We start from the raw sequence: 23145 nt of genomic DNA, 5'->3' as shown, positions 1-23145 counted from the left end.
GAGCTTATCGAAATGTCACAACCCCTCAAAAAAATTCAAAAGATGATTTGAATAATAAGCTTAGCACAAAATAATTATGTAGATTCTTTTGTGAATGTTCAATGTGGATTGTCATATATATATCTCTTATTCACACGAATCTATGAAGATGGTCAATGAAATTTTTTATTAGTTAAATGCAATAATGTATATATTTATTTGAATTTGATGAGGTTCAATCATGTAATTAGTCTTTATCTCACTAATATTACATTAAAAACGATATTTATTTTGTATTTTTTTTGTCATCTAACTGGATGTTCTTTGCACGTGTATTCCACGTTAAATTGTTTAGATGTCATATGAACATGTAGAAAGAACTACGTTTTATCTTCTAGAACTAGTTTTTGTATATTAATTTTTATTTTATAAGTTATAACATAATAGATGACTTTCTTGTTCGTGACTCTCATACTTGACTTCTCGATTGACTGTGTAATAAACCGAAGATAGTTATCTGACTGTCCATAGTTAATTGAGAAATGTTTCCCTTTTTTTTACCACAAAAATTAAAACTTAAAGTTAAAGAATATATTCTACCTGTGAAATCATATATATAATCACCTGTTCATCTTACACCCAACAAAGACATAGTTCATATAGAAAAAATAACAACACCATGTTATCACATATATAGGGGTGGTATAATAATATGAAAAATTATTGGTCAAAAGTTAATATAAGAAAAATTGAAAGATAGAAATAATTAATGTAATAACAATGAAATTTATAATATTATAACTAAGAATGTAAAAGAGTGTAAACAAGGTTTTCAATAATTAGTAACAACTAAGAGAATTTATAATGTTATAACTAAAAAATTATGTGCAATAATTGAATTTCTAATAAATTTTATACTTATATATATTCACATATGATTCATATATATTCACATATTTTCACATTTCTTGTCAGTATTTTCCTAAAAAAAGGACTCGGAACATTTTAAAATCATATATTTTGAAGTTAGAAGATCTTGTTAACTTGATAATACATTTGTGACATATGTAAAACTTTAATTTAAATACAAATACCTACCCAAATATAAATATATATTTGCATTAATGAAAATATTTACCTCACAAAAATTAGCTATTAAATAAATAATAAAAATTAAACTAATACAAACTTCACCTGACATTATTACAAGTCATATAAACTTTTCTTCGTCTAAAATACTGAAATATTAAAAAAATAGTAAATAAGTAAAACAAAAGGGTGATGTTTACATAGTAATAACTATTTTGAAACCAACTTCCTGACAATCTAAATCACATAGGGGAAATGGTCTGGTGGACCTTTGTATTTGTATCAGTTTGTATTGTGGGCCCTTCTATTTACTCATTTGTCATATGGAACCTTAAACTCAATAAAACACAATTTATCAAACCCCTCTGATCATTGATCAAGCTTATGTGTCTTTAAGATGGCTGAGTTGGCGAATGTGTGTGACTTCACGCACCTTAAGGCGAGTGAGTACTATATTTCAGTTTTAAAAATATTAGTAAAAGAATAAAATAATAATAAAAATTTAATATTAATTAAAAAGCCTTCATCTTCTTCACCCACTCCCTTTATTTGCAGCCATCTCAATGCCCGACCCCTTTTTTTCTTTCCATACTCTTGTCATCATCTTTAAGAGATCTTGGCATTGAAACCTCCTTGAGTCCATTGATTCGCCGGCATAGGGAGAGATCGATGGTGGTGGTGCTTGTCGGAGACAACTGGTTCGAAGTAGAGTGAGAGAGACGGTGCTAGTCAGTGGAGGGGAGAATGAGGCAGGTGAGGGTTGGAGGATCTAGTTACGATAGCGAAGAGATTTTCGACAGATCCGGTAGTGCGGCGGCGGCTTAGTTTGGTAGTTTTGTGATGGTTGAAAGAGGAGGAAAGGAAAATAGCAAGGATGTACGGCGGAGATGAAAGACGGGTGAGGAAAAGAGTATAGATAGTCTCACCGATAAGAGTTTCTCCAATAGATTTTGACTGTTTTAAGGTGGGAATGGGGGAGAAAATATAGGAGTTTCAAAATTTTATTTTAAGGAATAAATTTAAATTTTATTGTTTTACTTTTTATTAAATAATTTTTGTTAATAAATTAAAATTTTTTTTTGATAAAGATAATTATGACATGTCATTGATATAGGTGATATGAATTTGACATGTCATCAATTTAAGGGAGAGTCAACTACACACATGATAAGAGGTGTTTAAAATTGTTATTTAGATTGAGTCTAAGGGTTCAGTTGATAAAAAGTTTAGTAGAAGGATTGATAATACAAACATGTACAAGTACGAGGGTCCATATAACCATTTCACCAATCACATAAGTAGTATTGATAAATAATGTCATTCTTTTGTCTTAAGCATAAAAAAATAAATTGTGACAATTCTCTAAATTTTGAAAAAAGATATTTTGAAGCATATATCTACATCACAAGAAAAATTGTTAACAAAAATAAATAAATTTAGACTACATCACGTTAACTTCATATATTGAAACATTACATACTAATGTATATACGGAGAAGGGCCTAAAGTACACTCAAAGTATTAGAAATGGTACAAAATTACCCCTCATCCACCTATTGGCTCCAAAATACCCTTGTCATAAACCTTTGGGTCCAAATTTACCACTTCTTTAACATATTTTCATTTAAATTATGTAAGTATTTTTTTAAATACGTGGTGCTCAACCATTGGTTATAATTTAATAAATTAATATAATTTATAAACTCACCCATTACTAATTAAACCCGCCCCAAATCCAACCCAATTAATACACCAGCCCCAAATTATAATTGCCCACCTATTAAACAAACCCTTTGTTCCTAACATCGTCTTCTTCTGGCCTTCTTCTTTTTCTCTAAAATGTATATTTTTCTTCTTCTTTCTTTTCCTTTCTTAGTTCACTTTTTAAAGAAATGTCTTCGCTGGACAAGAAGTTAGCGCACATCTAAGCATAACTATGTAATGCCCAACAGTCTGGGGGAATGGTGGTGCGCCAGCAGTGCGCCAATAAGCAGCCTCTGAAGTTAAGGGGCTGGCGCCTCGTGCCAGGAATGTGCTAGGGTCGCCTGCCCCAACTCCTTTTCCGTCGGTTGTCTCGTTTGAGCCCCTTTAAAGTATACTTTCACTCCCTTTTGATTCTAACTACTCCAAACTATTTTTAAACACCTATAAATCTGAATTCATAATTCAAATTCAAATTCAAGGTAGAGTTAAGAGTTAAGTTTTGAGAGTTCTTCCGAACATTTTGAGAAGGTCCCTATTAGTCTTTCTGAAGAGTCATCTACAACTTCTAATAACTTGTTTCAAGACTCGAGAAAGTGAGCATGAGAATTAGGAGAATGTAATCATGAGTCTACTTTATCATCATGAGATCATTCATATCATGAACCATAACTCTTGAATTCATAATTCAAGTTCAAGAGAGAGTTAAGACTAGAGTTCAAGAAAGTCTTTGAGTCCAATTGTGAATCCTTTGACATCAACTATCGATTTGAACTAAGTTTTTGAGGACGTAAGTATGAGAATGAGAAGAGTCGTATACATGAGTTCCATATTGTTATTTAGACCCTTGAGTAGAGTCATTCATACCCATAAATTCCATATGAACTCCATCAGTTGAGTATCTTTGAGAGGAGTCTTCAAGTTCTAAGTCTTGAGTATTGAGTTCCATATCATTTTGGGATTATATTCCTAATCATGGGTCTACTACATGTTACCCATGAAGTTCCTTGAGTTGAGTAGTTCATGCCCATAATCCCGCATAAACCCTATGAGTCGAGTAGTCTTGAGATGAGAGGTATCATTGAGTCCTTGAGTTGAGTAGTTCATGCCCATAATTACGCATGAACCCTCCGAGTCGAGCATTCTTGAGATGAGTAGTATCATTGACTACTTGAGTTCCGGAGTTGTTCAGTTCCAAGTATTGAATTCTATGCATGGTTATTGAAAACCTTGAATTGAGTAGTTCAAGTCCATAATTCGGCATGAACCCTATTTTAAGAACATTCTTGAGATGAGTAGTATCATTGACTACTTGAGTTCCGGAGTTGTTCAGTTCCAAGTATTGAATTCTATGCATGGTTATTGAAAACCTTGAATTGAGTAGTTCAAGTCCATAATTCGGCATGAACCCTATTTTAAGAACTCTTTTTACAAATTGTTTTAAAACTTGTTTTAAAGACTTGAGCACTGAGTTGAGGAAGATTAGAGATTAGTTTATTTTCTTTAAAATGATATATGAGAACTAAGTATTCCCAAGAGTAAATATTTTTACATTTAAGATGAGAGGAAACTGAGATTTCCAAAAGAGTTTTGAGCAGTTTTGAGTACCATCTCTTTTAAGAGAAATATTTTTTAGTAAGAAACTCAAAAAACAGAAAGAGTTATGTTTTTAAACATATGAGCTAGTATATTTTGGGAGTAGTATTGAGCACCGATATAGGGGGAGAGTTCATACAACTCACAACCCTCATAAACCATGTAGCCAATGTGGGTAGAAAGGGTCATACTTTTTAGATGATTCCTTAATGCTTTTTAGCATAGACTAATGGATCCACTTAGTAGTAGGTTCTATACCTCGACAAATTATAGGACGACACTGGCAGCTTGAGGCAAGACGTTGTATCATCACATAGCTCATAGTAAAAGTTATTGGTTAGAGAAACTCCCACAGAGATATTTTGTATTCTTATATACACATAATTTACTTTGTATTTTCATATACAAGCAGAGTTTATCTTGTATCCTTGCATACAAACTGAGTTGCTTTCTAATGTTTGAAAGCTTTCCATATATTGCATATGTATTGTTGCTTTATTTTAAAGTTGAGTATTTGAATTGAATTCAGTTTTTAAGATTTTCCATGCTTGAGTTAGTCTTCCTCTTGTAGTCAGCCAAGATGAAGGTTCGCTGGGGGACCATCAATGGTTCTCGAGTGCCAGCCATGTCCAGGTGTAGACTCGGGTCATGAAAAACTTAGTATCAGAGCACATAGTTCAAGTGTCCTAGGATGTCTATGAAGCCGTGTCATGTAGGATCTTATTTGTGGTTGTGAGGGCCCCACTTTTATAAATGAGGGACTACATACATTTAGGAAAAGTTTCCCTTATTTCATACTCTTAATCGTGCAATAGAGCAGTGTCATAGATACTTGTTCTAACTCGTGCATTCTCATATCCATTCGACTACCCCTCATACTAGAGGTCGTTGAAAAGCAAAGTTAGTTCTTTGTCAATGAGTTTCTCTTAGTAAAATCTTGAGGAAGTCACGAGACTCCAGAGGGGCTTGATAGAAGCCCAGGAGTGAGTTAAGTGTTGAGTTTCAAAGGAATACGTTCATGTTCATATGAATCGTGCGTTCAAGCTAAAAATGAATTGTACTCTCTTCTCTAAGCCATGTTTTAGTTGAGATCCTTATGAGGAAGTATGTTTAGAGCCTGGGTAGTATTTTCATCCCAAAAAAAGGTAGTATGAGTTATGAGATTATAAGAAGTAGTAGTAAGAGCGCCCAAAGTTAGAGGAAAATATGCAGAGGTTCAGTAATCAAAGGAAAGGAGATAGTGATGGGGCAGATTATGTTATTGCAATCATGCACCCAGTCAATTATAAGTGATGAGTTCCTTTATGAGTGGAATAAGGAATAATAATGTTGTACAAAGTTCTCGATAGAAGGAAGAGGAATAGTTACTAGTTATGATGAGATAGAGTATATTTTAACCAAAATAGAGTTGATGTCGATGTGCCATCATATTAGAGGAGACTAAATTCATGTGTTGAATAAGAGAATAGAGTATTCACGAAGTGATAGATCTAAGCTAGGCTTATGATTTGTTTGAGAGGGTCACGATGTTCAGGAGGTTATAGAACTGATTCAGTAATGAGGTATAATAAGTGGGAAAATAGTACTTAAGTTGTGAAAAAGGGATGTAGACAAGTTTAGAGATGATGGAATAGGTCCATAGCCTCCACGTATCAACTTTAGACTTAAGGGGGAGATGATAAAATGAGAAATCAAGTCAAGTGTTGAGAATAAGATAGTAATGAGCTCAAAAGAGTATGGGAGATAACTTTTCCGAGGTCCTTTTAGTAGTGGAGTGATGTTAGAAGGAGAAGGTTAATGTTCTTATCGTGATAATGATGGTGTGATAATTCCATCTAAGGTTATAAATAAGGAAGAAGAGCAGGATGAGGTTTTACTATGAGAAATAGCTAAATGAGAACCCTTAGTTGGTTACGAATAGTAATGCGGGAAATTCTAGTTGGTATTGCATATATTATAAGAGTAACTCTATTCCATACCCAGCCCAACCATCATTCGAGGACGAATGATCCGAAGGGGGAGATATTCTAACATCCCAGAAAAATTCTTGAACTAAGACTCGAACCATCCTTCGTTGTGAGTAGGATGTTACGGAAGAATTTAAAATTTTTCTTAAGTACTAAGATAACCAGATGTAGCACCTTGAGTTCCAAAAAGAATTAAAGAGAATTCATTCAAGTCATTCCTAAGTTCTTCTATGTTTTGGGTCAACTGCAAACGACCATAACTTTAAGTACAAGATTATTTAGGTGTCGCATAAGATATCAAATCAAAGGTATTGGAATCCTCTTTCGAATGCCACCAAGTTTGAAAACTTTTGAGCTTGTATGAGGGAGATATGACTGTTTGAAGTCGGGCTGTCCATTTAAGGAAAGCTACCTGGATTTAAGAGGGGTATTTTGGTCTTTTCCTTACCCAATCAGATTTAATTCATTTTTAGTAAGGTTTTAGGGGTCTAATATGATTAGGTTCAGTTTTATGATCCTAATATATGCCTAGGGTTTTAGTTGAGAGTTCAAGAAGAGAAAAGAAGAGAAAAGAGGAGAAAATAGGAAAGGATCAAGGTGTTCGTCGAGGTTCTTGAGTTTTGTTGTGGATTTTCACCATGGGTTTGATCCCTAAGAGGTATGTAAGTTTCCATAGAGTTGGGTTGGTTCACCCACACGCCAAACATGATTTTCATATTCAAATTCGCCCATAAAGATTGCAAGATTTAAGTTTTCCACAAGTGTTGTTGAAGTTTCATTCTAAATCTTGTTGTGTTGGGGTTATGATGAATTCTTGAGATAAAAGTGAGTGTTTTGAGGGCTGTATTGAGTAGATTAGAGTGTAATTATGTTGAGTAATCGAATCCAAGTGATGTGGGAAGAAACCATTTGATTCTAGACGAATTAAGGTCAGACAAATGAGTAGAAAAATTCGTCGGAACTGTCTGGGGGAATGGTGGCGCGCTAGCAGTGCACCAATAAGCAGCATCTGAAGTTAAGGGGCTGCCGCCCCGTGCCAGGAATGCGTCAAGGTCGCCTTCCCCAACTATTTTTACGTCGGTTGTCCCATTTGAGTCCCTTTGAAGTATACCTTCACTCCCTTTTGATTCTAATTACTCCAAACTATTTTTAAACACCTAGAAATCATTCATAACATGAACCATAACCTTGAATTCATAATTCAATTTCAAGGTAGAGTTAAGAGTTAAGTTTTGAGAGTTCTTCCAAAAAATTTAAGAAGGTCCCTTTGAGTCTTTTTGAGGAGTCTTCTATAACTTCTAATAACTTGTATCAAACTCGAGCAAGTGAGTATGAGAATTAGGAGAATGTATTCGTGAGTCTACTCTATCATCACGAGATCTTTCATATCATGAACCATGACTCTTGAATTCATAATTCAAGTTCAAGAGAGAGTTAAGAGTATAGTTCAAGAAAGTCTTTGAGGCGAATTGTTAATCCTTTGAGATCAACTGTAACACCCCATACCCTAGAAAGACCAACAATCAAGCTTTTCAGAAGTTACAGGTACCACCCACGAACCGTAGGGTGACCCACAGAACGTAGGTGGGGTTCGTGGTTGGCCACCTGCAACCCACCCAGAAATCACCAGAAAATTTAGCTAAGGGTTGACCTACACCTGGACCTACGGGACTTAGGTGGGACCACGGTCCGTGGATCGTGGTCCACAAAATAACCCCAAAAAAACTTGACCTATGGCCAGTAGGTGGCACCACGGTCCGTGGATCGTGGTCCGCAGTAAAACCCCAGAAAACCCTAACCCATGGCCAAGACCTACGGGCAGTAGGTGGGACCACGGTCCGTAGATCGTGGTCCACAAATCTCATTCTCTAAAGCCAATCGATGATTGACCAGGACGGACCATAGGTGGGACCATGGTCCGTGGACCAGGTCCATCGTTGGCACCGATAACATTAAGTCAGGGGTCGTTTGGTTTTCCCCCCTATGCGTTGGACACCTAAACTACGTCGTTTAACCCCTAAACTACATGGTTTTGGTCAGTATTAGCCTAGTAACTTAATAAGTACTTACCCTAACCAATTCTTTCTCAAAGAAATCGATCAAACCTATCAAAAGAAGAAGAAAGAGTAGACCAAGCCCTAGTCCAAGAACGCAACAAGGTTTTCTTCAGTTCTAGTCCCGAAATCAAAAGGTTTCTACATGAATTTCATCACCAGGTATGTGGGATTTCACTAGTGGGTTCCTTTCACCCATTAGGTCCCTAGAATTTAGTCAGATTCTTAATTCCCTACATCATGCTCAAACCTAGGGTTTCTAGAATTTCGAATTTATGTTGTGATTCAGTTGTTAGAATAATCCATATCAGATTATCATGTTTTCATGGAATTATTTCTTAGTTCTTGCTTGAAACTCAGAACCCTAGTTCTGTAGATTTGTTTAGTTCATGATTTACACTTGCTAGGTTAGTTTATTCAGTTATACATGCTCTAATTAAAAATGTTTCATTATCAGTACATTAATGTTGCTTTTTCAGTTAATATGTCATAATCTTGAGCTATTCAGTTTATTACAGTTTTGTTGTATTTTATACATTCTATTGGGAGTAGGCTTAATACCGAGTTGAACTAGGGTTAGTAACCCTCATAGTCCCAAAACTTCGTGCCCCGTATGTAAGTCCCCTCTGTGGGCATTATACTTAGTGATCACGCCAGTCATGCCTCTATACCCTTGGAAAGGTAAATTGGGTCCTCTCGATGTGGTTATACATCGGACTCCACATTTAACTCATGTGGTTTATGTCGGTTATTAGTAGCTCCCACAGACAAATTCTAGTGTCTTGACCAGGTTATCAGTTACAGTTCAATAATCAGTTTCAGTATGTTATAAACTTGGTCATTACATTCAGATAGTTCATGTTCATCATGTTTAGCATATTTATCATATTCAGATTATATTATTTCTATATCACTTTGTTCAGTTATATGTTTTGTTCAACTTTATTCTATCCTACATGCTCAGCGCCTTTCAAGTAATGAGGCATACTCTACGCTACATCTTCTCGTGATGTAGGTTCAGGTCCTCAACATTCAGATCACGCATAGATTGGTTCCCGATCTCTAGTTCAACATCATCAGTGGTGAGTCCTCATTCTTCGAGGATAATTGACATGTTATCTTTCTATTTTCAGTATATAGTTTCAGTTTTTGCTAAAAGTTAGCCGGGGGCATGTCCCAACAACTCTAGTCGGTAGAGGCTTTCCAGACATAGTATTAGATTCATCTTTAGTTTTGAGTTTGATCTTCCAGTTGTTATTAAACTTATAGTCTTTTATATATTCAGATTAGTATTGGGTATTCCCTACTTTAAGTTAATTATGGTTTTAAGCTTCCGCATAGTATATTTTATTCAGAAATATTTTATTATGCTTATGATATGCCAGCTGAGGGTTAGCTTGCGGTCACTCGTGATCCCAGGTCCCGTGTTTACGTCCAGGGGGTAGCCTCGGGATGTGATAAACTTGGTATCATAGTATCAGGTTCATGAGTCCTAGGATGTCTGAAAGCCGCACTAAGTAGAGTCCTTTTCATGGGTGTGAAGTGAACAACGTCTAATGCGAGGGAGGCTACAAAGTGTTTTAAGAAAGACTTCACTTTCTTCTTATTCTTATCGTGCGTGGGTATGATCTCCTATCTAATCCATCGTTATGTGTTTCAGATCATGCCTCCTTTGCTAATGCACGCAATGCTAACGCAGTCCCTCCTGTCCTAGATCATGACATTTTGAATGTAGAGTTTCAGAATACTATCCAACTTTTGGCTCAGAGTATGACTAATCAGAACAATTAGCGGGTTCCAGTTCCTACTAATAGAAATGGTGGATCAGTGGTAGCTAGAGTTCGAGATTTTGTTAGGATGAATCTTCCTGAGTTTCTAGGGTCACAAGTTAGTGAGGACCCATATAATTTCATCGATGAGGTTAAAAAAATCTTTGGAGTGATGCAAGTAACTGGCAATGATAGGGTAAATTTGGCATCCTACCAACTTAAGGATGTAGATCACATTTGGTTTACCCAGTGGAAAGAAAATTGGGGTACGGATGCAATTCTTATGACTTCGGAGTGTTTTACTGGAGCTTTTCTGGATAGATTCTTCTCGAGGGAGTTAAGAGAGGCTAAGGCTCAAGAGTTTATGAATTTGAGGCAAGGTACTATGTCAGTCCATAAGTACGAACTTAAGTTAACCCAACTCTCTAGGTATGCTCCACATATGGTTGCCGATCCATGGGCACAAATGAGTAAGTTTCTATTTGGGGTATCCGACTCAGTGAAGAGAGAGTGTCAAAATGCTATGTTGCTGGAAAATATGAATATCTCTAGCCTTATGACTCATGCTCAGCAGGTTGAGGGAGACAAGCTTAGGGAACAGGCTAAGGAGAAGAAGAAGGCTAGGATAGGTAACTATGATTACTTTTAGCAAAAATTGGCTGGTAGAAATCGCTTGCAGTTTCAGCAGAAATCTACCACTCCTGCCCCTTCATCAGCTAGTGCTCCATCCTCCAGGTTTCGACTGGATCAGATGGGTAGGGCATCAGACTCTAAGTCTCAGAGGAGTGTTTCAGGTATTAGAACCTTCCCTACTTTTCCTAAGTGTGGTAAGAACAATCTGGGCGAGTGTCTTGCAGGAAAGGAATGATGTTTTGGGTGTGGTGAGACTGGTCACAAGTTGAGAGATTATCCTTCTTCTAAACAGGGTCAAGGAGGTAATAATGGTAGAGCTCAGTCCATAACTTCAACAGCACCAGTAGGTCGCCCGACTCAACAGGGTAAATCGTTTGGTACTGGTGGCGGTCAGGGCCAGAACAAATTGTATGTTGTTCAGGCTCGCCAGGATCAGGAAGATTCTCGTGATGTATTCGCTAGTACATTACGAGTCTTTCATTTAGATGTTTATTCTTTGTTAGATCCAGGGGCTAGTCTTTCCTTTGTAACTCCATATATAACTATAAACTTCGGTGTCAGTCCAGAAACTCTTTCAGAACCCTTCTTAGTTTCTACTCCAGTCGGTGACCCAGTTATAGCTAGACGGGTATACACAAATTTCCCTGTCACAGTCTCTCAGAAAATCACCTCAGCAGATCTTGTAGAGTTATAAAAGGTAGACATTGATATCATTCTAGGCATGGATTGGTTAAATTCCTATTATGCCTTAGTCGATTGTAGAACTAGGATCGTACGTTTTAAGTTTCCAAGCAAACTAGTCCTTGAATGGAAGGGTAGTAGTTCAGTGCCTATGGGTCGATTCATTTTTTACTTTAAGGCCAAAAAGATGATCTCTTAGGGGTATATCTATCATCTTGTTCGGGTTAAGCATTCAAGCTTCGAGACCCCGACTCTTGAGTTAGTCCCCATAGTTAATGAGTTCCCATACGTGTTTCCAGAAGATCTTCTCAGAGTTCCTCCCGAAAGGGAAATTAACTTTGGAATTGATCTCCTTCTAGATAACCAGCCTATTTCTATTTCTCCTTACAGAATGGCTCTAGTTGAGTTTATGAAATTGAGAGAACAGTTGAAAGACCTTCTAGATAAGGGCTTCATTACACCTAGTATTTCTCCATGGGGTGCACCAGTGTTGTTCGTGAAAAAGAAAGATGGTTCTCTCAAGATGTGCATTGACTATCAGCAGTTGAACAAAGTCACTATCAAGAATAAGTATCCCATCCCCAGGATTGATGACTTGTTTGACCAACTTTAAGGTGCTAGTCATTTCTCAAAATAGACCTCAGATCCGGTTATCATTAACTCAGAGTCAGAGATAGTGACATTCTGAAAACAACCTTCAGAACTTGGTATGGTCTTTATGAATTTGTAGTTATGTCATTTGGACTAACCAATACTTCTGCAGCTTTCATGGATTTAATTAACAGGGTGTTCAAGCAGTACTTGGACTTGTTCGTTATCGTCTTTATTGATGATATCCTCATTTACTCTAGGAATGAGGAATAACATGCGACTCATTTGAGGGTTGTTCTGCAAACTCTCGAAGATCGCCATTTATTCGCTAAGTTTAGCAAGTGTGAGTTTTGGTTGCAATCAGTTGCCTTCAGTGGGTATCTTGTGTCTAGCAAAGGGATTCGAGTGGATTCACAGAAAATAGAGGCAATGAAGCAATGACTGAATTAACTCAGAAAAAGGTTAAGTTTGTGGAAGGAATTTCATCCATAGCTTCTCCATTGACTGAATTAACTCAGAAAAAGGTTAAGTTTCAGTGGTAAGATGAGTGTGAGAAGAGCTTCGCAGAACTAAAAACTAGGTTTACTACAACTCCTGTTTTGACTCTACCAGAGGGTTCAGACGGTTACGTGATCTATTGTGATGCATCCAGAGTCGGCCTAGGTTGTGTGTTGATGCAGCAAGGTAAGGTTATAGTTTATGCTTCTAGACAACTTAACGTACATGAGAAGAACTATCTAACTCATGACCCCGAGCTTGCAACAGTGGTATTTTCCCTAAAGATTTGGAGACATTACTTATATGGTGTTCACATACCATAAGAGCCTTCAATATGTGTTCATCCAGAAAGAGTTGAATCTTTGCTAGAGGAGATGGCTTGAGTTCCTCAAGGACTACGATATGAGTGTGCTTTATCATCCTGGTAAGGCCAATGTAGTAGCAAATGCTCTTATTAGACAATCTATGGGTAGTGTAGTGCATGTTGAGGAAGAAAGGAAAGAACTAGCAAAAGATGTTCATAGGCTTGCTCGCTTGGGGGTTCGCCTTATGAGAATATCAGATGGAGGTGTAGCAGTTCAGAATGGGTCAGAATCTTCATTGGTAGTGGAGGTTAAGGAAAAGCAAGACAGTGATCAGATTTTGCTTCAACTGAAGGGTGCAGTTCATCAGCAGAGAGTTGAGGTTTTCTCCCACAGGGGAGATGGTGTGCTTCGCTATCAGGGTCGATTATGTGTTCCTAAGATGGGTGAGTTAAGAAAATAGATTCTTGCAGAAGCCCATAATTCCAGGTATTCTATTCATCTAGGTGCCACCAAGATGTACCATGATCTGTGGGAAGTCTTTTGGTGGAATGGTATGAAAAGGGATATAACAGATTTTGTGGCTAATTGCCCCAATTGTCAGCAAGTGAAGGTAGAACATTAGAAACCATGAGGTATGACTCAAGAGATTGACATTCCTACATGGAAGTGGGAAGTGATCAACATGGACTTCATTATAGGTTTACCTCGTACTCGCAGACATCATGACTCCATTTGGGTGATAATTGACAGAGTTACTAAGTCTGCACATTTTTTGGCTATCAACACTACAAATTTGGTACAGGACTACGCCAAGCTTTACATTAATGAGATAGTCAGGTTGCATGGGGTTCCTTTGTCTATCATCTCAGATAGAAGTCCTCAGTTTACCTCTCATTTCTAGAAGTCATTTCAGAAAGGTCTTGGTACTCAGGTTAACCTCAGCATAACATTTCATCCACAGATAGATGGCTAGGCCAAGCATACCATTCAGACCTTAGAGGACATGTTGAGAGCTTGTGTGATCAACTTGAAGGGTAGTTGGGATAATAACCTTCCTCTTAAAGAGTTTGCCTACAATAATAACTACCATTCCAGCATCCAGATGGCTCCTTATGAGGCATTATATGGGCATAGGTGTAGATCTCCAGTTGGTTGGTTTGAAGTAGATGAAGCAACCTTAGTAGGGCCAAATTCGGTTCATGATGCTATGTAAAAAGTTCAACTCATCAGAGATAGACTTATGACAGCCCAGAGTCGCCAGAAGTCCTATGTAGATGTAAGGAGAAAGGACTTGGAGTTCCAAATTGATGATTGAGTTTTCCTGAAAGTGTCCCCTATGAAGGGAGTGATGAGATTTGACAAGAAAGGGAAGCTCAGTCCGAGGTATGTAGGCCCTTACAAGTATCGCACCCTTATTTCGAATTAGCCGAAACAGTTCACAACATAATATGGCTGCCACTCTGATTTTTGGAAGAATTGTTTTGTTTTTGTTTTAGAGTCACAACCTAAATTTTAAGGAAAATATTAGTCAAACCATTTTTTTAATATGTAAATGTGAACTCTATTTTTGATTTACGAAATCAATGAGATTCTGAGTAAGGGTTTTGGTTACTCGAGGGGAAGGTATTAAGCATCCCTCAAAGCCTATCCGAAGATAGTCCTTAAACTTAATTTAGGAAAATATAATTAAGAAAACTTATTTATTTATTTTCTTTAAAAATCAATGATAAGTTAATTAGTTAGTTTATGAAAAGAATAAAATATAAGGTACGACATAAATATGTCTTATAAAATAGATTTAATAGTAGTATTTTTATCATATTGTAAAATAAATAAATAAATGTACATAAATGTATGATAAATTTATATGTAAAAAAAATAGATGTGTCTTATTTGAACTTAACCTAAATGTATAAATGTTGATTTTAAATGATGTAAAATTTTGTTGTTTTATTTATATATTAAAACGTAAAAATAAAATAAGATTATAATCGGGTTTAAATATATCGAGTAGTATGTGTGAAGAATGAAGTTTAATGAAATAAATAATAATGATACTAAATGTTAAAATATTATATAAAAGTTTATGATCTAAAATATGTTTATTATAAAGTGTGGTATAAATGTAAGTTGTTTAAACCATATGAACACTTATTATTTATTTACATGTATAGAAAAATTGATGATATATTATATTTAGTAAAATAATATGCATATTTAAGTGTAGGGATTTATAAATTATAAAATAAATAAATAATATTAATAAAAGAGATAGTAGATAAAAATAATAGGTTATGTGGAGAAAAATATAGAGTATATACCTTTATATGTATGACATATGTATGTACCTTGTATTTGAACCTGTTGGCATATCTAAAATTTTGAAATAGCATGTTAAAAGATTAAAATATTTTTTAGCAATGTTTGATTAAAAAAAGTAAGAATAGTCAATATATTTTTATAAAGAGTATAAAAATAGTTCTAACTTTTGATCCTTATTCTATAGTTATATTTATTTTTGTTAAATATAGAAGCCTACTTTTCTACTTATTTTCTTTAAAAAAAAAGAATGTTTAAAGATAAATATTAAATTAGTTTCAAATTTATTTGGAGATCCTAAGCGATGAGTAGGCCTAAATAAATATTAATTTATCCCTTTTGAAACTTCATTTGGAAAACTTTTAAACTATAAGCACACTTTTTTTTAAACTTAAAAGACCTGAAAGAATGTTATAAGTAGAAATGTTAATCCATTTTTAAGAAAGATATTTTTTATCATTTATTATAAAAGCATTTCCACAAAATTCACAACAAAGAAAGACGAGCAATATATCAAAACTTAAGAGTAAATGTTAGCCAACATATCAAAACAATATAACTAAGACTCGAAAAGAGAAAGGCTAATAAATATTGGACTCCTAATTTGCGAGACTCCAAGCGTTGTGATGATCCTAATTGATGTTGGCCTAATATTTTAGGCCAATAACGAGTTCCAAAGTAGAAACTCCAGCCCTCCGATTGTACATGGAACATTACAAAGAAAATAAAGATTAGTGACTAAATAAATAGTGCAGTAACGCAACTATCTAAACAAAAATAGACAAATACAAATATAGTGATATCAATTCTCATAAGACCAATAATATATGCGGTTTGTGGTTCTCTAAAGGTTACCAAATTTGCCTTTTAACTTACACAATGTTTACACAATACAAGATGAGCCAAACTAGCCATGATAAAAAAATGAATAAGCCAGTCATCCTTAGTTATGCATTTATATAAATTTGACTATCCGTAAATAGGAAGAACCGACAAACCAAAACTGGTGCAACATCTAAAATTTTAAAAAAGGAAAAAAATGAATTTTACAAACAACCTATAGCCTAACAAGCACAGTCACTAAAGAAGTCATTCGGAAAACTCAAAAGCCTTTTAGGAGGTCAAAATAATCAAAACAACGTTTTACAAGCTAATAGAACTACAAAGTAATACTTGGTTAGTGGATCATAAATTGTTTGAAATATTTACTTGCTAAGCCTATGAAATTTACCCGCAGCATGTGGGTTTACCTTAGTCTGAGAACGAGGCAACGAGACAAAAGGGGACTCGAACTAAAAATAAACAACGACTATTTCCCTTATCCTTTTCTTACTGCTAGAATTAAATAAAATCTAATGAATTCATCACACACTTAGATATCCAAAGAACTGTTATCAAACAAATAGTAGTTACTAATTTAGTCCTTTGTATGTCAGTTTACATTATATCAAACTAACAATCTGCTTCTCCCATTATCATGGATTAAAGTTTGATAATTTGCCTCGAAACAGTAATGCAAACATGATTATAGCTTTAAGACTTAACGTTTCTTAACATTTGATTTTTTTTTTTCAAATTGTATTGATAACTTAATATTAATAAAATCTGTTAGTAACAACCTCATTGCACATTTTAGAGCAAACGTTCCAACAGATTACATTAAGACAAAATAAAATGAAGAGATTGACGAAAATAGTACCTTTTGTCGGGCAACAAACAGGGGCTTTGATGTAAAGGATTCCGATTTCAAACTTCCTCAAACTCAAATTTAAAACCGAAAATAAAAGGACAAGAAGACTATCTTTTGAACTCTTTGAAATATGTATTGCATTTTTTTCTTTTTCCTCCATCTCTCCCTGATTTTTGGATCATTTTTTTTTTGGATCTTTCCTTCTAATTTTGCTGGATTTTCTGGATGTTGTTCCTATCCGTTTTCTGGATGATTGTTCGGTGATCTTCGAATGAGGCAAAACCCTTTTATATAGGCAAAATTAGGACTTCCAGAAATCCGAATTTAAAACTCAAAATTATTAAAACTCATAGTGTAATGCGAGGGACGAGTGAAATCTTGAAAAAATCACTATTTTTAGGCTTCGCAGACTTGAGACCTAAGAGCTCCTTCTATTCTTGAGTTTTCTTTTCGATGTAACAAGGGGAAAAAGGTGGGATTATTGATGGAAAGGTGATGGAGGGGACTTAAATTTGATATGAAGAGGCTATGATTAATGGAGGATAAGATGGAAACCCGCCGGATATTGCATTTTCCAGCGGTCCGCAGGCAACGACGATTTGATGGAAGAGCAGTGAAGGGCATGGGGAAGATGAGCATTTGGGGAAGATGAGGATTCTAGGGAAAGGAAAACGTCCTTTTTCTGAAAAAGAAGAAGAAGAACGTTGGGGTCTTTTCTCTATTGGGAAAAGATGAAAAGGTTTGGGATTTAATTTGGGCCGTCTGATCGTTTGATCGGACGGTTAACAAAATAAGGGTTTTAAGGCCGTTAGATTAGATTGTAAGGCTGAGATCGAATCTAACGAAGCACAATCCATGTGCTCGCCTACGTGGCACACACGGATTGGCCAGTTTATGGGGACTTGGATTGCCAAAATTGCTTAAATTGAATCCATTTAAATTATAACCTCCTTTTTATTAAATAGTCATAATTTATTAAATTAAAAATAATTATTTTGCAAGATTAGCTTATTTGATAAAATTAGTCACTCTTAAAATTAAATTAATATAAATTAGTAACTCATTAATTAATTAAGCTTTCTAATTTTAAAAAATGTATGAAAAATATCTATTGCAACAATAGAAATTATATTTGAACAAAAAATAGATTCATTTCTTAAGAATGACATTTATTTTAATTATTTTTTGAGAAAGTAAGTAGTAATACATATATACTATATCTAATTTTTATAAGAAATAACATTTATGAAATATATTTATCAAGTAAAATAAACAATTAAAAATATTTTCGTGTTCCTATAAAAATTTCATAACATATATTATTATTATTATTATTATTATTATTATTATTATTGCTTCAGTTAAATGTGGAGAGCCAAAATTGGGTGTCAACAGCTTGCCCCTTTCTTTGTCCATGGAAGAGAGTAAAGAAGACGTGGACAAAGAATATTGACACAATCCAATTTTAGGCGACCCACCAAAATACACTTTGAGCAATAACTTGGCAAGAATGTTTATGGAGTTATGGCCGAACTCTGGATTCTGAGCTGCCTACATATCTCAGGTTTCATGAGAAATAAGGCCATATGTAGTTCGAGAGTGTAGGAACATAGCAAATTTTATTAAAAATTTGCCCCAGTATCGAATTATGGTAATACTGGAATCTTTTGGTGGTGAGGTATGAAGAGATTAACACGAATAGAGGGACGAGATATAGTTCTAAAGAAACATGAATGAGAAATGCTCCGTAGCAATTCCTACTGAAAACTCATGGTAGAGGGATGAATTTTCAAAATGATGCCCCAGTGTCGAGTTATAATGAACTGGGACATGAAAGAGTTATAAGTAAGATTTAAATCTGAACTTCTGAATATCAAGTCGAGTTGAGTTTTGAAAGTGAATCCTTGACGTAGCTAGTGATGCTTGACATTGCACTAACTTTCCCTAGTTTGCTGCTTAGAGGAAGTTCCTCGTTGTAATGTGTTGTCCTGCAAAACATATAAAAGGGTGAAAAGTACCTGTTGTGGTTCAAAAAATTATAAATCGACATAGTAATGTAAAGAGTAGAGTGTAGACGTCCAAATGATTGTTGATGTCCTTTTTGGTCTTGTGAATGTGATGTAGGTAAAGTAACTTGTAATATAGGGCCCCTCGACTGGTGGGGTTGTTGTAATGTAAAAGGTTGCATCTGGTTGTGTAAAGTAACTTGTAATGTCGGGGCCCTCGACTGGCGGGGCTGTTGTAATGTAAAAGCCTGTACCCGGCTGTGTAAAGCTTGTAATGCAAGTTTAATTGTCGACGTATGACAGTGTTGCTATGAGTGCATGCCCCCGGTCGGTGGAGCTTTAGTGATAGCACTACGATGTAGTTTCCGATTGGCGGAGTGTTGCTTCTTTTGCTTATATACAGGCTTCGATTGGCGGAGTTCGGTCGACGTTTGCTATGTACAACCTCTAATTGGCGGAGTTTGATAATGTTTGCTATGTACAGCCTCCGGTTGGCGGAGTTTGACGATGTTTGCTATGTACAGCCTCCGGTTGACGGAGTTTGACGATGTTTTCTATGTACTACCTCCGGTTGGCGGAGTTTGACGATGTTTACTATGTACAAACTCCAATCGGTGGAGTTTGAGTGACATTTGCTATGTGCAACCCTAGGCTGTGGAGTTTGATGCTGTTAGACGGTGGTCTTTGATTGGCGGAGTTGTTGATGAGGTTAGATTACAAGCTCCAGTTGGTGGAGTTATTTGAAAGAAAGCTAACTATCCTATTTTCCTACGAGGATCCTCTTTTCTTCAGCATTTGATCCGAATCTTGAGTGTACTTGCAAAAAATTTAAATGAAATATTCGTAGACATAAGATGCAAGTTGAAGTACTTTCGAGAAATAAAGTAGGAAAATAGTATTTTGGCTCATGATTGTGAGAAGTCGAATGGCGTTTCTGGTCATGCCCCAAGACTTGATTTAATTTTCTTGATTCATGTGTTCCTGCACTCAAAGAAATTTTTTAGTTTGGGAGGGGTTTTTGATTCGTATCGACTCGCGAACTGAAGCCTCGTCACTAGAATCCTTCGACGTCTTCTTACCCCGTATGTAGTTTCTTAACCTAGAGACTAGGTAGGTGGAAGAGTACAAAAAATATTTTTGAAAAGAATTAGCTTGTTTTTCTAGAAAATAAGTATACTACGTATATATTAGGTATATACTTATATAGTAATTCTCCAGTGTTTTTAGATTATGACATGTTCCGAAGTCCATCGAGCTTTCCATTTTGTTGATTATATCCAACATAGTCTTCCTATAGCTTTTACCCTTCTGAATCAAGCTTCCCTAGCTCTTCCGCAGACACTGCGTCGACCGAGATTCTTCATATTCTGAGGTTACGCTAACTATGATGAAGTGTTTCCTAAGGGTAAGAAAAAGAAATTATGTAGTGCATTGATCGAGCCTGACTCAGGCTGCCTACGTATCCCCAAGATAGGAATTAGATCGTAACGTAGTTCGAATACAAGTGGGATAAATAGAAGCATGTAATGCAATGGCCGAGCTTGACTCAAGCTGCCTACGTATCCAAATGGAATCAGGTCGTAACATAGTTCGATACAATAGGAAAGTGAAAAATATGAAATGAAATGATCGGGCCTGACTTAGGCTGCCTACGTATCCAAGCGGAATTAGGTCAGGATGTAGTTCGATTACAATAGAAAAGAGAAAAAAATATGCAAGGGACTGAATCCGACAAGGATTGCCAAAGTATCCCACCGAGGGAATTCAGGTCAAACGTAGTTCTAAATACATGGAAATTATGTTTTTGGGTTTTCTAAGGGAGACCGGATCCGATGTGGGTTGCCTACGTACCCCACCGAGGAAAGTCAGGTCTAGAGGTAGTTCTGTTACATCAAAATGCAAAAGTACAAGAAATAAAGACTAATCTTGAGGTCTTCAGATGTAGTATTTATTGATGGCATCTGTATTGATTGGTTTTGTACTCACTTTGCCTTCCATTTCTGCTAAGATTACCGCTCCTCCAGAGAGTACTCTATGAACCATGTAGGGTCCTTGCCAATTTGGTGCAATTCCCTTTGGCTTCTCCTTGGTGAGGAAAGATCTTCTTCAATACTAACTGCCTCGGTGTGAACTGTCGAGGTTTGACTTTCTTGTTGAATGCTTTTGTCATTCTGTTCTGGTAGAGTTGGCGATGACAAACCGCGTTCATCCTCTTTTCATCGATGAGCATCAATTGCTCATGTCTGCTACCTATCCATTCTGCATTGTCCAGACCAACCTCTTGGATAATTCTTAAAGACGGTATTTCCACCTCGGCAGGTATTATTGCCTCCGAACCATAAACTAACATATAATGAGTTTCCCCAGTTGATGTTCTGATTGTGGTACGATAACCGAGTAGAGCATATGGTAGCTTCTCATGCCATTGTCTATGACTGTCTACTATCCTCCTTAAAATCTTCTTGATATTCTTATTTGCAGCCTCAATTGCTCCATTCATCTGTGGCTCGTAAACTGTGTAATTTCAATGAGCAATCTTGAACCTTTCACAAGTTTCCCTCATAAGATCGTTGTTGAGGTTGGCTGCATTATCTGTTATGATTGATTATGGAATTCCATACCGACAAACTATGTTGTTGCGAACAAAGTTTGCCACTACCTTCTTAGTCACTGCTTTGTATGTCAAAGCTTCGACCCATTTTGTGAAATAATCGAAAGCCACCAGAATGAAACGATGTCCACTTGATGCGGGAGGCTCTATGGGTCCGATAACGTCCATGCCCCAAGCAGAAAATGGCCAAGGGGAACCCATGCACTTGACACTGATGACACTTTTGCACATACCAGATGCTATCTCTCTCCATGGTCATCCAAAAATATCCAGCTCTTAGAATCTTCTTTTCTAGAGTGAACCCATTCATGTGGGGTCCACATGTTCCTACATGTATTTCTTCCAAAAGCCTTGTCGCTTCTGTGGCGTCGACACACCTCAGCAATCCTAAATCTGGAGTTCTTCGATATAGGATTTCTCCGTTAAGGAAGAAATGATTGGGCATCCTCCTCAAAGTCCGTTTTTGCTTTCTCGTAGCATTTTCAGGATATTCTTGTGCTTCTATCAACCTTCTGATGTCATAGTACCAAGGTTTTCCATCCAATTCCTCATCTACATGAAAATAGTATGCATGCTGATCATGTATCTCTACATCGATAGGGTCGATGTAATTTTTGTCTGGATGCTGAATCATTGAGGACAATATTGCCAAAGCATCGACAAACTTATTTTGAGCTCGAGGGACATGCTTGAACTCAATCCTTGTGAACCTCCTACTCAACTCCTTTATGTAATGCAAATAAGGAAGGATCTTGACGTTCTTAGTGGTCCATTCTCCTTGCCCTTGATGAACCAACAAGTCGGAATCTCCTATCACCAAGAGTTCTTTGATGTTCATGTCTATGGCCATCCTGAGTCCGAGAATACAAGCTTCATATTCCGCCATGTTGTTGGTACAATAAAACCTGATCTTAGCTGAGATCGGGTAATACTGACTTGTCTCCGTAATTAAGACTGCTCCTATTCCAACTCCAATAGAGTTTGATGCTCCATCAAAGAACATCCTCCATCCATCATATGACTCTGATATGTCTTATCCTACAAACAAAACCTCTTCATCAGGGAAGTAGGTCGTGAGCGGCTTGTAATCCTGATCCACTGGGTTTTCTGCGAGGTGATCAGCTAGGCTTGACCCTTGATTGCCTTCTGTGTCACATACACAATATCAAACTCGCTCAACAAAATTTGCCATTTTGCCAGTTTACCTGTAGGCATTGGTTTCTGAAAGATGTACTTGAGTGGATCCATTCTTAAGATCAAGTACGTGGTGTATGCAGACAGGTATTGCCTAAATATTTGCGCGATCCAAGTCAAAGCGCAACATGTTCATTCCAATAAGGTGTATCTCGCCTCATATGGTGTGGACTTCTTGATCAAATAGCAAATGGCTTGCTCTCTTCTACCTGTCTCATCATGCTGCCCCAATACACATCTAAATGCATTATCCATGACAAAAAAATACAATAACAAAGGCTTTCCCGGCTCTGGTGGGACCAATACTGGTGGGTTGGACAAATATTCTTTAATTCTATCAAAAGCCTTTTGGCATTCCTTTGTCCATTTCGTGGCAGCATCCTTCTACATTAATTTGAATATGGGTTCACAGATCACTGTGGATTGATCTATGAACCGACTGACGTCATTCAGTCTTCCAAA

At 36.4% G+C, this 23145-nt stretch overlaps 1 protein-coding gene across 1 annotated transcript; it reads right to left on the bottom strand.

The window, feature by feature from the left end:
* Positions 1-20910: 20910 nt before the first annotated feature.
* Positions 20911-22375, bottom strand: LOC107059665 (uncharacterized). The gene is made up of 2 exons (XM_015306389.1): positions 21550-22375; positions 20911-21392 (listed from the first exon to the last, which is right to left on the bottom strand). The coding sequence occupies exons 1-2, from the start codon at positions 22373-22375 to the stop codon at positions 20911-20913; spliced, it is 1308 nt and encodes a 435-aa protein (XP_015161875.1).
* Between the last annotated feature and the right edge of the window lie 770 nt (positions 22376-23145).

The sequence above is a fragment of the Solanum tuberosum genome, unplaced genomic scaffold, assembly GCF_000226075.1.
Source record: "Solanum tuberosum cultivar DM 1-3 516 R44 unplaced genomic scaffold, SolTub_3.0 scf00031, whole genome shotgun sequence".
Lineage (NCBI taxonomy): Eukaryota > Viridiplantae > Streptophyta > Magnoliopsida > Solanales > Solanaceae > Solanum > Solanum tuberosum.
Note: the sequence above shows the minus strand (reverse complement) of the source record. Positions and strands in the feature narration are given on the sequence as shown.

Bases quoted from the DNA above. Each gene is read 5' to 3' on its own strand.
- LOC107059665 (XM_015306389.1), bottom strand. From the start codon at position 22,375: ATGGCGGAATATGAAGCTTGTATTCTCGGACTCAGGATGGCCATAGAC. The intron at 21,393-21,549 runs GTGACTAAGAAG...GAAATTACACAG, and splicing joins AAGCTTTGACATACAAAGCA to TTTACGAGCCACAGATGAAT.